Genomic DNA, 15,978 nt, shown 5'->3' with positions numbered 1-15,978 from the left:
AGATAAGTCATTAATATGATAACTGAATATCAATTAAAATAGAGATGTTTTTCAATGAAGATAAGTACTATAGTCTAACCTAAAACAAACAACTGATATAAGAAACAAGTCATTCTGCAATGATATTAAATGTACTGGATATTTCCTCCAAAATTATGTAATTAATTATAATTAATTAAATTAATTAATCAAGATATTTATTATAGTTAGTAGAGTTTAAAAATATAGATTGTATCTGGGTTACCTCAGCACTTAAAGGTTGATTGTTTTTTTTCAGAATGATAATTTGATGAATTTGTATTTCTATTATTTGCCTGTTAAAATCACAAGTGCTTAGAAACCTGCAGTTCTGCTTCTGATTCTTTATCTGCAAGACAAAAATTATTAAAGTAGTTTCTATAGATCTCAGTTCTAAAATTCAAAAAACCTATCATTAATAGGTTGTAATTGTAAATAATTGTAACTGTGAATAATCTGTCATCAACTCTTTTCAATAACTACATTCTGCAGTTTTATTTTATATTTTTAAACTGTACTTCAATCTGCCTTGGACTTGCTTTACATGATATCTATGGTGTATTCATGGGTGCAAAATGGGCAATATATCTGGAATCAATCTTATCAGTGTGACATCAAGTATGAGACAGGCAGTCAGGCTGGGGCTGGTGAGATGGCATTGCTGGGGAGGTAGACAGAATAGTATCTATTCTGTAAATGACAAGTTGTTTAGAAAGGCTGACGTGTGGTGAGGGTGTATGTGTGCAAGAGAAGGCAGGAGATGAGGATAGTAAGTTAGGCTTGGGTCAGATCTTGAAGAACCTGCCATGGTCAGGTTAGTTGATAGTTGGTCTGAAGGAAGGTGATGATGGAGTGATGGGGTGGTGGTTGCAGCAGCTGTGAGAGTGAGATTGAGAGGATATGCAAGAAAACAAGATGAGTATTTAGGCAGGAAAATGACAGGATTAGATTTGTGTTTTATAACATGTCTAGAAACTGAATGGAGGCTGGATTGGAGGGAAAAGATTGGCAGCAGGCGTTAAGAGACAGTTGCAGTAAACCAGCTGAGAAAAATGAAGGCCTGGACAAAGGCCCTAGGGGTGGGACTGATGGGAGAGAAAAATACCTGAGGAGAAGTTAATAGCATAGATTTCATAAACTTTGTTGACTGATTTGGATGCAGGGTAGAAGGCAACTATAGTTGTTAACTTTTTCTTCATTGATATTTTTTGAATATCCTTTTGTGTTTTACCGCATTCCTGTGAGACCAAAATGTAATGGTGATATTAATCCTGTTATTTACGTTTGTCTTTTTCTGTTAGAATCAACTAGCACTTTTATGCTAATTTCTCAGACAAGATACACAAAGGCATCATGTGGCTTTTTAACCATCTAAAAATATATAAGCTTTTTTCAAAATAAAACCCAAAGCTTTAAAAATTTTATGATGACTTGATACATTCAGATACCAGTGCAGAACATCAGGTCAATGGCATGGGAGCATAAGATCAGTCCCCTTTGTGATTTCTGGCTTTGAAAAAATTTGCATCACTCATGAATTCTAGTTACTTAGTTGTATGCACCACCCCCTCTAAACACTGGGTAGAGCATGCCAGAACGTCCTAGCCTTTCATGGCACTGGCAGTGGGGCTGATTTTGGCATAGTTTGCTGGGGCAGCTAAGTACAAAGGAAAAGGGATGAGAGCCTTGCTGTGCACCCAGGCACAGCTCTGCTAGGTTGGGAGAAGGCTTAGGGCTTGAGGCTTCTCCACAGGAAAGCGGGAGAGCAGTGGAACTGTCTTCCATCCTGGCCCCTAGTTAGTACATCAGTCGGCCACCAGAGGGAGTATAAGACTACGGGCTCCTGCAGAAAGAGAACTAGAGACTAGAAAAACACTAGGAAAAATCTACAAAACAGAGTTCGTTTTTCAAAAAGATAAAATGGAGAAACTGTTAGACTAACAGAAAAAAAGAGGGAAGACTCATTAAGCTAAAAAAGATGCCCTACATTAGTTGATTAAGAAAGCATAATTATCTTAATGAAGCAAGGGTCATTTAGTAGATTCAATATTCTTTCTTTCATAATTTAAATCTTAGCAAGTGAAGGGTAGACGATGGTGCTGTAACTAAACAGCGTTTTCTAAACACCTACAGCAAACATCATACTTAATATGAAACATTAGAAGTATTCTCATTAAAGTCATGAGCAAATCAAGGATTCCTGCTCTATTTTTAAAATGAACTAGAACCAATGCTGTAAGAAAGAAAAATATGTTTTAAGAATTTAAAAAGAAGAGATTAAACTGCTTTTATTTGCATAAGATATAATTTTCTTCATAGATTCTCTTGGATTTTCTAAATCAACATAGCAACAAAAATTGTAAGCTGTGGAATAAGTCTAGCAGGAAGTATGCAAAATTTTGTGTAAGAAACTGAAGTTTATCAAAAAGTTTAATCAAGAGAAACCTTTAATCATTATTATGAAGATGTCAATTTTCCCCAAATACACTTCAAATAAAATTCCATCATGAGAATCCCCACTGAATCTTTTATAGAACTTGACAAAATTATTCTAAAATGTATATGGTTTCAAAAATTAATTTTGAAGATGAAAAAGGTTTTATATTTGAAATGACTATAAAATTTTAATGCAAAAAGTTTTAATGACGATCTCTTCAAGTTCTTTTTTTGCAGAAAGTTCTTTTATTTATTTATTTATTTATTTTAACATCTTTATTGGAGTATAATTGCTTTACAATGGTGTGTTAGTTTCTGCTTTATAACAAAGTGAATCAGTTATACATATACACATGTTCCCATATCTCTTCCCTCTTGCGTCTCCCTCCCTCCCACCCTCCCTATCCCACCCCTCTAGGTGGTCACAGAGAACTGAGCTGATCTCCCTGTGCTATGCGGCTGCTTCCCACTAGCTACCTATTCTACGTTTGGTAGTGTATATATGTTCATGCCACTCTCTCACTTTGTCACAGCCTACCCTTCCCCCTCCCCCACATCCTCAAGTTCATTCTCTAGTAGGTCTGTGTCTTTATTCCCGTCTTACCCCTAGGTTCTTCATGACCTTTTTTTTTTCTTCAAGTTCTTGATGGTCACCATCGATGAGAAACTTTGCTCACTCAAGTAAAAAGTAAAACAAATTTATAAAATTATTTTTTTCACAGTCTTTTCCTGTCTAACCTCACTGTTTCCCCACCTACGCTCCATGGACACCTAGAACCTGGCAAAGAAAGGCTGAAATATATAGCCAGATGGTAATAAGATTTGAGCAGCCATTCTTAAGGGATAAACAAAAAGTTTGATCCAAAGACTGAGGAAAGTAACAGAGGATCCAAGAAGTCTTTTGAGGAAATAATACTGTGCTCCACTTCTAAGAAAGGTCATCCCCAGCTCTGTGTGACTGAGAGTGGAGATCAAAGTCAGCACAGCACAAGCAGCCCAAATTCTCAGGGAGACAGCTACATTCAGTGAGGAATATTTCAATACCCCTTTAGGAGACAAAGATTCCTGCCCCTATTGTGGCACTAAACATTAAAACGTTTACAAAGAAGAATCCTATTGCCTTCAGGAGTTGCATGCTTGGCCTTTTTTTTTTTTTTTTTTAAATCCTGAAAAATAATTTTAAAATTTCATGGGGATTGCTGTGTCTTTATACTTTCCTTCCATATTCCTGAAAGCCTCCCCAAACAGTGACATGGCCTTAATTTAGCCATCTCATCCTTCCACAAGCGTTTTATTATTAAACCTAATTTGGTTTTAAAAATGATTTACTTGTGAATTGTTATGCAATGTTGTGACCTCTTTGAAAGCCAGAGTTAAAATGTTTCACACGTTAATTATTTTTTAAAAATTGTCTATGCCACTGAACAAGTTAGTCACAGCTAATTAAGAAAGGACGATTTCAAAGGTTCTGGGTGGAGAAGTCTCCACTGGAGGTATAACAATGATATTATTTAACTCAAATAATACTTTGTAGATGAGTATCTAAGGAAGAAGTCGTAGTTTAATGGAAAGAATGTAAACTTTGCATTCAAGTGAGCAAAGGTTTGGATCCCCCCTTCCACTTACTTGCAGCATGGTTTTTAGCAAGTTGTGTTATTTTTTTAGAATCTACATTTCCTTATCTGTGAAATGAGGATAACAATTTAATATTGTAGTATAAGCTCCATAGTATTGAATGAGATAATATATGTGAAACACCTGTTGGATTACCTCACATATTAGGATTAATTACACCACAATCAGGATTAATTAGTATATCTATATTGGGCCTGAGTATATATGCAAACCAGTCTAGTATTAAATTTATGTAAGGCTACTGCTCTTCCACAAGTTTATAGGTATTAATTTACCCAATGTATATTTATTCATCAATTCAAACATTTATTCCTCCACTAATTTTGTAGCAGGATCAGCTATAGAGAAATTAACTTGTGATGATGTTTTGTTCATTTCACACATGGTATGTGAAGGAGCCAAAGATGACCTCTGTATACTGGACTCTAGGTTGTCTGCTTCCTCACAGCAGGCTGAAACCCATTAGCTCTTAAGCCAGCAAGCAAGTTTTTAAACATTCCATTGTTTTAAATATAGTCCAAATAAGCATATTTTAGCCATTTAGAACTTGCCTGCTTTGCATGCCCTGCGAAACTGCACACAACATCTGTTAGCACAAGTAAGGTAAGCTCAGGGCAATAAAGACTCTACATCACTGCTGCCCTTGGAAACTCTCTGATCCAGAGACTGCATGCTGTGCTGCTGAGTGACATCTTCTAGATGCACAAGCCTCTGTCTGATTCTCCTTTCCCCAGGAATTTTCTTGCCTTCCTCCCTTCCAGTGGCCTGCCATGGCCTCTGGGAAGTCTCATATGTGAGTGACTTCTCTCACTTGCAAACCAGTAAGAGTGCTGCCCAAGTAAGTCGTGTATGTGCTCTCACAAGCTGATCTTATCCTTTCCCTTTATCAGCCTCAAAATCTCTAGACCCCCCTAAAATGCAACAAATATTTATCTAGTACCCACTATATGAAGGATCAAAACAGTCAAACCTTCTATATTCTAGTCAGAGGAGAGGTAAGCAAACAAACACACATGTATAATATGTCAGGTGGTGATGAGTGATGGATGGTGACTGTGTGGAGGCAGGAGAGGTAGTGATGTTGGTGTCTGTGTGGAAGGAAAGGGTTAATAGTTGGCAGATAAATATTTCCTCAACTACAAGATATTTTTACCAGGTATTTCAGCTCTCCTGTAAAAAAAATGAGGCCATTTATAAAAAATAACTTCTTATATAATCTTTGAAAGTGGCTTCATTGTAATATATAGTATAAAAGAAAGTGACTTTGCAAATAGTATGAGCTTACTTGATCATTTTTGTTGAATGCTTACCATGCATTCAGAATCTCTACAAGGTCTGACAGAAGGGATTTTTATCTCACAGCAAGTCATTAAAGACTGGAGACAGTGACTGCTTCTTCAACTGCAAAGATAGCAATACAAGATTTAAGGGAACATCAAAAATCAAGGAAACATGACAGCACCAAAGGAATACAATACTCTCCCAGTAACCCAAAGATATGGAGGTCTGTGACTTACCAGATATAGAATTCAGAATAGCTGTTCTAAGGAAGCTCAGTGAGCTACAAGAAAACACAGAAAGACAAGTCAGTGAAATCAGGAAAGCAATAAAACAGTAAAACAATAAATGAATAAAATAAAAAGTTTAACACACTGATAGAAATAATAATAAGAAGAACCAAACAGAAATTCTGGAGCTGAAGAATACAGTGAATGAATAGAAACATGCAGTAGAGAGTATCAACCACAAAAAGGATCAATCAGAAGAAAGAATCTGTGAATTAGAAGGCAGGTCCTTTGAAGTTATCCACTTAGAGGAGAACATAGAATGGAGGATGCAAAAGAGTGAAGAAAACCTACGTGAACTATAGGATACCATTAGAGAAATAATCTATGAATTATTAGAGTCCAAGAAAGACAAGAGATGGAGAAGGGGAACAGAAATCTTATTTATAGAAATAATGGCTGAGAACTTCTTAAATCTGGAGAGATATTTAAACATCCAAGTTCACAATGCTAGTAAGTACTCGAACATTTCAATCCAAAATACTCTTCTCCAAGACACACTATAATAAAACTGTCTAAAATTAAAGACAAAGACTTTTTAAAGCAACAAGAGAGAAGAAAAATCTCTCATACAAGGGAACTCCCATCAATCTATCAGTAGATTTCTCAGCAGAAACCTTCTGGGCCAGGAAAGAATGGGATAACATATTGAAAGTGCTGAAAGTAAAAAAGTGCAAACCAAAAATACTTTACCTGGCAAAGTTGTCTCCCAGAAATGAAGGCGGGATAAAGACTTTCTCAAACAAAAGCTGAGGGAGTTTATCACCACTAGAACTGCCTTACAAGAAATGCTGAAAGGAATTCTTCAAGCAGAAAAGAAAGGACACTAATTAGTAACATGAAAACATACAACACCCTGGTAAAGGTAAGTATATAGTCAAATTCAGAATAGTCTGATATTTTAATGTGGCGTGCTAACTACTTACCTCTAGTGTAAAGGTTAAAGGACAAAAATATTAAAAATTTCTATAGCTACAATAATTTGTTAATGGCTAGAAAATATAAAAAGAAGTAAATTGTGACATCAAAATGAAAGGTTGGAAGCAGGGAGTAAAAGGTTGGGGTTTTTGTATGCAATCAAAGTTAAGTTGTTATTGAGATATCAGCCAAGATGATAGACAGCCAAGAGTAGAAAGAGCCTGAGCTTACATCCTCTCTGGGGCACACCAAAATTACAACTATTACGGGACAACTATTGATGAAAATGACCAGAATCTACCAGAAAAGATGTTCTGCAACTAAAGATATAAAGAACCACAATGGGATGGGTAAGAAAGATGGAGTCATGGTATAGACAAGACCCATACCCCGAGCTGGGCAACCCATACACAGGAGAATAATTATAAATGCAGATGTTCTCCCCAAAGAGTGAGGGTCTGAGCTCCACATTGGGCTTCTTAGCCCAGAGGTCCTGCCCTGGGAAGACAAGCTGCCAGAACATTTGGCTTGAAAAACCAGTGGGCTTACTTTGGGGAGTTCCAGAGTCCCAGGAGGCTGGGGGAGAAAGAGACTCCAATCTTAAAGGGTGCATGCCCAGTGACCCAGGGCAGAAGCAGTAATTTGAAAGGCGTCTGGGTCAGACCTACTGGGGGAATCTACTGGAGAAGCAGGATGCAACTGCAGCTCACCCTGGGGACATAGACAGTAGTGACAGCCATTTTTGAAAGTTCTTTCTACCACATGGACACTGGTGCTGGCAAATGTCATGAAATGTAAACAACCTATCATGTACACAGTAATAAATACAGCAAGTTAGGCAAAATGAGGCAACAGAAGAACATGTCCCAAATGAAGGAACAAGATAAAACCCCAGAAGAAGAACTAAGTGAAGTAGAGATAGGCAACCTATCTGAGAAACAGTTTGGGGAAATGATTGTAAAGAGGATCAAAGAACTCAGGAGAAAAATTAATACACAAGAGTGTGAAGATAGAAGTTTTTAACAAAGATGTGGAAAATATAAAGAACAACCAAACAGAGATTAATAATACAATAACTGAAATGAAAAATACATTAGAATGAATCAACCATAGACTGAATGATACAGAGGAATGGGTCAGTGAGCTGGAAGACAGGATAGTGGAAATTACTGAAGATGAACAGAAAAAAGAAAAAAAAGAATAAAAAGAAATGAGGACAGTTTAAGAGACATCTGGTACAACATTAGAAATCATGCAGAAAACTTGAATAGACATTTTTCTAAGGAAGACACAGAGAGGGCCAACAGGCACCTGAAAAGATGATCAACATTACTAATCATCAGAGAAATGCAAATCAAAACCAAAATACATGTCACATTTCACCTGTCAGACTGGCTATCATCAAAAAGAGCACAAATAACAGATGTTGGAGAGGATGTAGAGAAAAGGGAACCCTAGTACACTGTTGGTGGGAATGTAAATTTATGCAGCTACTATGGAAAACGGTATGGAGGCTCCTCAAGAAACTAAAACTAGAACTACTATATGATACAGCTATTCCACTCTTGGGTATATATCTGAAGAAAATGAAAACACTAGTTAACAAAGATACATGTATCCCAGTGTCCATAGCAACATTATTTACAATAGCCAAGATATGGAAGCATCTTATGTATCCATCACCAGATGAATGGATAAAGAACAAGTGGTATATATATACAATGGAATACTACTCAGCCATAGAAAAGAATGAAAATTTGCCATTTGCAACAACATGGCTGGACTTGGAGGGTATTATGCTTAGGGAAATAAGTCAGACAGAGAAAGACAAATACTGTATGATATTGCTTACATGTGGAATCTAAAAAATAAAATGAATCAAATATAATAGAAATGACTCAAAATTATAGAAAACAAACTAGTGGTTACCAGTGGGGACAGAGAAAGTGGAAGGGACAAGATGGGGTAGGGGGTTAAGAGATACAAACTACTATCTACCAAATAAATAAGCTACAAGGATATATGGTACAGCACAGGGATATAGCCAATATAATAACTACAAATGGAGTATAACTTTTAAAAATTGTGAATCACTATGTTGTACACTTCTGACATACATATTGTAAGTCAACTATATCTCAATAAAAAAAGGAAAGAAGAAAGTACTTTATGTGTGTGTAAATGTAGATAACAGAAAACAAAGTTAAGGCATAATATCATTACTCAGAAAAAAAGTTGTTATCAGATTAGACTTTTATATCTATAAGATGTTTTATGTAAGCTGCATGCTAACCACAAAGCAAAAACCTACAGTTGATACACAAAAGATAAAGAGAAGGGAATCAAAGTATACCATTATGGAAAATTGTAACAAAGACGGCATAAGAGAAAGAAAGGAACAAGGGAACTACAAAACAGCCAGATAATCCTTACCTTTCATAATTACTTTAAATGTAGATGGATTAAATCCTCCAATCAAAAGGCATAGAGGGGCTGAATGGATAAAAAAAGTCAAGACCCAACTGTTTTCTGCCTAAAAGAGACTCACCATGGCTTTAAGAATACACAAAGACTGAAAGTAAAGAGATAGAATAAGATATTCCATATAAATGGGAACCAAAAGTAAGTAGGAGTAGCTATACTTATATCATACAAAATAGACTTTAACTTAAAACTGTAACAAGGGACAAAAAAGGTCAGTATATAACGAAGAAGGTGTCAGTTTATCAAGAGTTTATAACAATTATAAATATGTGCACCCAACATCAGAGCATCTGACTGTAATTAAGCAAATACTAGCAGATTTGAAGGGAGAAATAGATAACAAAAATAATAGTGGGGCACTTTGATATCCCACTTTCAACAATAGATAGATCATCCAGACAGAAAATCATTAGGGAAATGTTGGACTTGAACTATACTTTCGACCAAATGGACCTAACATATCTAGACATATATATATAACATTCCATCATTCAGTGTTTCTGCTGAAAGATCAGCTGTTAACATTATGGGGATTCCCTTGTGTGTTATTTGTTGTTTTTCCCTTGTTGCTTTAATATTTTTTCTTTGTATTTAATTTTTGATAGTTTGATTAATATATGTCTTGGCCTGTTTCTCCTTGGATTTATCCTCTATGGGACTCTCTGTGCTTCCTGGACTTGATTAACTATTTCCTTTCCCGTATTAGGGAAGTTTTCAACTTTAATCTCTTCAAATATTTTCTCAGTCCCTTTCTTTTTCTCTTCTTCTTCTGGGACCCCTATAATTCAAATGTTGGTGCATTTAATGTGGTCCCAGATGTCTCTGAGAATGTCCTCAATTCTTTTCGTTCTTTTTTCTGCTCTGTGGTAGTTATTTCCACTATTTAATCTTTCAGGTCACTTATCCACTCCTCTACCTCAGTTATTCTGCTATTGATTCTATCTAGAGAATTTTTAATTTCATTTATTGTATTGCTCATCATTGTTTGCTCTTTAGTTCGTCTGGGTCCTTGTTAAATGTTTCTTGTATTTTCTCCATTTTATTTCCAAGATTTTGGATCATCTGTACTCTCATTGCTCTGAATTGTTTTGCAGGTGGACTGCCTATTTCCTCTTCATTTGTTTGGTCTGATGGGTTTTTACCTTGCTCCTTCATCTGCTGTGTGTTTCTCTGTCTTCTCATTTTGTTTAACCTACTGTGTTTGGGGTCTCCTTTTTGCAGGCTGCAGGTTCGTAGTTCTCATTTTTTGTGTGTCTGCCCCCCATGGGTAAGGTTGGTTCAGTGACCGTTGGAACACAAGACTGGTGCCTGTGTTCTGGTGGTTGGGTCTGGATCTTGTCTTTCTGGTGGGCAGGACCATGGCTGGTGGTCTGTTTTGGGGTGTCTGTGAACTTAGCATGATTTTAGAAATCTTCTGCTAATGGGTGGTGTTGTGTTCCTATCTTGCTAGTTGTTTAGCATGGGGCGTCCTGCACTGGAGCTTGCTGGCTGTTGGGTGGAGCTGGGTCTTAGCGTTGAGACAGAGATCTCTGGGAGAGCTCTCGCCAATTGATATTACACGGGACTGGGAGGTCCCTGGTGGTCCAATATCCTGATCTCAGCTCTCCCACCTCAGAGGCTCAGGCCTGACACCCAGCCAGAGCACCAAAACCCTGTTAGCCACACAGCTCAGAAGAAAACAGAGGAAAAAAGAAGGAAAAAGAAAGTTTAAAAAATTATTAAAATAAAAAAATAAAGGGCTTCCCTGGTGGCGCAGTGGTTGAGAGTCCGCCTGCCAATGCAGGGGAAACGGGTTCGTGCCCTGGTCCGGGAGGATCCCACATGCCGCGGAGTGGCTGGGCCCGTGAGCCATGGCCACTGAGCCTGCACATCCGGAGCCTGTGCTCCGCAACAGGAGAGGCCACAACAGTTAGAGGCCCGCGTACCGAAAAAAAAAAAAAAAAAAAAGTAATAATAATTAAAAAAAGAAGAGAGCAACAAAACCAGTAAACAAATCCACCAATGATAATAAGTGCTAAAATCTATACTAAGGTAAACATAAAAATCAGAAACAAGTCATTGGCAGACAGCAAACCCCAAGTCTACAGTTGCTCCCAAAGTCCACTGCCTCAATTTTGGGATGATTCGTTGTCTATTCAGGTGTTCCACAGATGCAGGGTACACCAAGTTGACTGTGGGGATTTAATCCCCTGCTCCTGAGGCTTCTGGGAGAGATTTCCCTTTCTCTTCTTTGTTTGCACAGCTCCTGGGGTTCAGCTTTGGTTTTGGCCCCACCTCTGCATGTAGGTCACCCTCAGACATCTGTTCCCCACCCAGACAGGATGGGGTTAAAGCAGCGGCTGATTAGGGGCTCTGGCTAACTCAGGTTTGGGGGGAGGGTGGGGTACATAGTTAAAATTGGAATGCGGGGGGAGCCTGCAGTGGCAGAGGCCAACATGACGTTGCAACAGCCTGCAGGGAGCAATGTGTTCTCCCAGGGAAGTTGTCCCTAGATCATGGGTCCCTGGCAGTGGCGGGCTGCACAGGCTCCGGGTGGCTGCCGGGGTGGTGTGGACAGTGACCTGTGCTTGTACACAGGATTCTTGGTGGCTACAGCAGCAGCATTAACGTTTCACGCCCGTCTCTGGTTCCGAGCTGATAGCCGCAGCTCTCACCCATCTCTAGAGCTCGTTTAGGTGGCGCTCTGCCTCCTGTGGGCACATGGGAAAGGAATCCCCTCTCCTCATGCACCCTGAAACAATGGTCTCTTGCCTCTTCAGCAGTTCCAGACTTTTTCCCGGACTCCCTCCCGGCTAGCTGTGGCGCACTAACCCCCAGGCTGTGTTCACGCAGCCAACCCCAGTCCTCTCCCTGGGATCCGACCTCCGAAGCCCAAGCCTCAGCTCCCAGCCCCCGCCTTGTCGGCTGGTGAGCAGACAAGCCTCTCGGGCTGGTGAGTGCTGGTTGGCACCCATCCTCTGTGTGGGAATCTCTCCGCTTTGCCCTCTGCACCCCTGTTGCTGCGCTCTCCTCCATGGCTCCGAAGCTTCCCTCCCCCGCCCACACCCTCCCACCCCCTCCCACCCCCGTCTACGCCAGTGAAGGGGCTTCTTAGTGTGTGGAAACTTTTTCTCCTTCATAGTTCCCTACCAGAGGTGCAGGTCCTGTCCCTATTCTTTTGTCTCTGTTTTTTCTTTTTTGCTTTTGCCGTACCCAGGTACGTGGGGGAGTTTCTTGCCTTTTGGGAGGTCTGAGGTCTTCTGCCAGCATTCAGTAGGTGTTCTGTAGGAGTTGTTCCACATGTACATGTATTTTTGATGTATTTGTGGGGAAGAAGGTGATCTCCACATCTTACTCCCCCGCCATCTTGAAGGTCTCCCCCTGCCTTCTCTTTTGTCTGTATCTAATCTCCCTCTATCTCTCTTTTATAAATACATCTGTGATTACATTTAGGGCCTACATAGATAATCCAGTAAAATGCTCCTCATCTCAAGATCCTTAATCACATTGGTAAAAACTCTTTTCCATATAAAGTAAGATTCATAGGTTCCAGGGATTAGGACCTGGTGATCTATATCTATCTATATCAATATCAATATCAATATCTATATCTATATCTATCATCTATATCTATAAAATGAGTTAAATATTTAAAAAATATATATAACCTTATATATATATATATATTAAAAAAATATTTAACTCATTATTTAATGAGGGAACCAGTGAGATGTTATAACCAGTTTAAAAGAGAATTCAAACAATGTGCACACATAGGCAGTCAAGAATGTCGAAATAAATTTACAAGTAGAAGTAAAAGTGGCCAGTATCCATGGTAATCACTGCATCCACTAGACAAAATTCACTTATATCTCTATTGTCAAAAATCATTTGCATTATTATGAGTATTCTGCAACTTAGAATTGTAACGTAGCTTAAAGACATTAAAAAGCGCAAATAACTAAGAAAGGTATACTAGACAGGACATCCAATAAGTTCCCCACCCCGATTTCAAAGTCTTTAAACAAGTTATCATGACATTCTCTCTCTTCTTTTTTTTTTTTTAAATAATGCCTTGTTTATTTTTATTTTTACAGGGACAAAATAAAGTCATTATTATTATTACTGGATTTTAGAAACTTTAGTGTCTTTATTTCCTTTTTAATGCCAGTTAATGTATTGATTTTAGGGTTCCACAAAATTTGGGAAACATTTTGATGAACTTCTCTTACTAGATATGAACTTAATTGACATGGACGTATTTTTTGAGGGCCATGATTTAACGTATCACACTTTATATAGGCTAAACACAGAGACTTGAAAGTAAAACATGTTCTTTTAATTGGTATCACTGCGAAGAGCTTAAACCAGTGAGTAGAAAGTAATGCATAGTATTTATTAATATCAATTACAGATTTACAATATTTTCTTTATTTTTGCTGATGCAACTATATTCATTCATTCAACAAATATTAAGTATCTGCTATACACTAAGCACCTATGAATTTATCTTCCTGACAATGACTTTTTGTTTTTTTATTTACTTGTTTATTTTATTGATATATAATTGACATACATTATATTAGTTTCTGGTTTACAACATTATAATATTTTTTACACATGGAAGTAGGCAGTAATTAAGTGACTAAGGCATATTATGTCTTTTAAACTTTGTGTGTGTGTGTGTGTGTGTGTGTGTGTGCGCGCACACATTTAAAATTTTTGACCAAGAAGAAAGTGGTGAGAAACATGTTGGGCACTATGGAACTAAGTCTTCAGTTACAAGGAGAATAATTTGAATTGTAAGGAGCTTGAATATGTATCTAGGGGGGTGGCTTTGATATGTGTAGCTGGGGGTTGTGCAAGAGGTAGAGGCTTTGTGTTTGTGTGTATATATTTTAAAGCAAAGGTTACCTTTAAGAATGTATTCATTCATTAAACATTTTACATTTTAAAGTTTCTTATTTACAAAGATTTCTTTAAGGTCTTTTTTTCCTGTTGAAGTACCTTCATCATGGTCTTCAGATGGTGAAACATTAAACAGTAATTGTAAATAACAAGTGATTTTGACAAAACAGACAGAATGTTGATTAAGGTGAACATGAATCCAGTAACACAGGAGTCCACTGAACATAAAGATAAGCCCATAGACATGCTCTATTTTAGGAGCCTGAATCAATGGCGTCAAAATCAGAAACAAAGATATAGCTATGCATCCAAATATAAATGGCAAAGGCACCTGAAAGTAAAAAAAAAAAAAGATTAAGATTAGGGATGACGTTGTCCTCAGATTTCTATAAACAACATAAGAACATTCTCTTTCTTATGGAACAAATGTTTCCAAACTATTACATTACAGAAAGTAAATCAATGGCAGACTGATTGATTGTAAAAAAGTGGAACTGTATTTTATTCATTCTATAGTTTTCATGAATGCCTACTCAATTCATCAGATATTGTCATTTATTTACTAAAATTAGTTATTCATTTTTAGGCATAGAAAAAAATACATTTAAACATCATCAAAAATTAACTATGTCATTCTAGTATTAATCATTGAAACATTCTTAGTTTTGGTAATTTGAAAATCCAGTAATGTCATAACTGAAAGATTTGTTTATAATGCTTCTTTAAGGGAGCACGTGTCAGTCTTTCTTAGGGCAGCACCATCAAGTAATAGAAACAACAGCAATACTGGAATAAGAAAAGTCTGGTTAGAAATGCAATCTCTGTTATTTTAATTGCTCATTCTTTCAAGAAATATTCACTGAATTGCTTGGTGGCATGTGCTATGCTAAGGATACAGAGGTATTTAGGACAGATAAAGAAGGTTCTTCTCCAGGGAGTTTGTGACACTGACTAGCAGTATAACTTTGGTCTACCTAATTAATCTTATCTTCAGATCCATTTGCAGAGAACCAGAAGGTGGTTCCCCAAGTGCCTGTTCCACAGGGACCCCAAACACGGCACAGTGAGACCCTCAGGGCCCCGCACCCCTACCACAACTGAAGGAAGGACACGGTGGGTTGGCGGGTACTAATGGATCATTAATGTTCAGAGGTTTTTAATCAAATATTCCTGAAATATGTGTGTGTTGTGTGTTATTACAGTTTAAATATAAAGTCTTGAGTGTCGAAAAAAATAGGGTCCTCTTAGACTCATTTGCAAAATGAGTTTTTTATCTAATGCTGGTCTCCTAAAATCTTTGTCAGAATTGCATACAGTGTACTTCAGTAGAATGTGTTCAACAAATGGCATTTCTTAATTAACTTTATAACAGTGATTTGTATACATTTCTTACTCTTCTATGAGGCTAAGAAGATTCTTGATGGAAAAATTCATCTTTGTTTCTATGAACTGCCTAGCAGAGTGCCTGAAACATAGCAGATAGTCACTGCATATTTGTTGAATAAATGGATGACTGAAATTCAAGATATTATTGTTTTCTTTTTTCAACTTGGGACATGGCCATTTTTTGGGGGGGAAGAAAGTCAAAACTGTCTAAGCTAGTGTTTCTTAAAATATGGTCAATCGACCTCTCTGCATAAGAATCCCCAAGATAATTGATAAATATCCAGATTCCTAAGGCCCAGCTAAGACCTAATAAATTAGAACCTCCAGGGGTGAGACTGGAATTCAGATTTTTAACAAGCACACTCAAGTGGCTTTATGGTCGCTGGCATGAAATATGGGACTATCATTTTATTTTCTATACAATCTCTACAACCAGGAAGTATCTTAATTATATGGGCCCCCAGATTATATTTACAACATGATTAAAGAATAAAACAAAGACTGTTTGGAAACTTTTAGGATTTACATTATAGCAAGATATGGCTTATTTTATACCAAGGCAAAATAAATGAAAATTAAAAAAAGAAATGAGGGAAATAAAGAAACATGGGGGCCTCCCTGGTGGCGCAGTGGTTTAGAGTCCGCCTGC

The 15,978-nt window shown here is 37.5% G+C and overlaps 1 protein-coding gene across 1 annotated transcript in view; it reads right to left on the bottom strand.

Annotated features, from left to right (window-relative positions):
- LOC132500599 (solute carrier family 7 member 13-like) overlaps window positions 1–15,978 on the bottom strand; it is a 30,129-nt gene that overhangs the window by 1,930 nt on the left and 12,221 nt on the right. Inside the window, exon 4 of the mRNA XM_060115716.1 lies at window positions 14,043–14,274. Within this exon, the coding sequence (XP_059971699.1) occupies window positions 14,043–14,274 (232 nt within the window). The remainder of the gene's footprint in view (window positions 1–14,042; window positions 14,275–15,978) is intronic.

Source organism: Mesoplodon densirostris, chromosome 13, assembly GCF_025265405.1.
Source record: "Mesoplodon densirostris isolate mMesDen1 chromosome 13, mMesDen1 primary haplotype, whole genome shotgun sequence".
Classification (NCBI taxonomy): Eukaryota; Metazoa; Chordata; class Mammalia; order Artiodactyla; family Ziphiidae; genus Mesoplodon; species Mesoplodon densirostris.
Note: the sequence above shows the minus strand (reverse complement) of the source record. Positions and strands in the feature narration are given on the sequence as shown.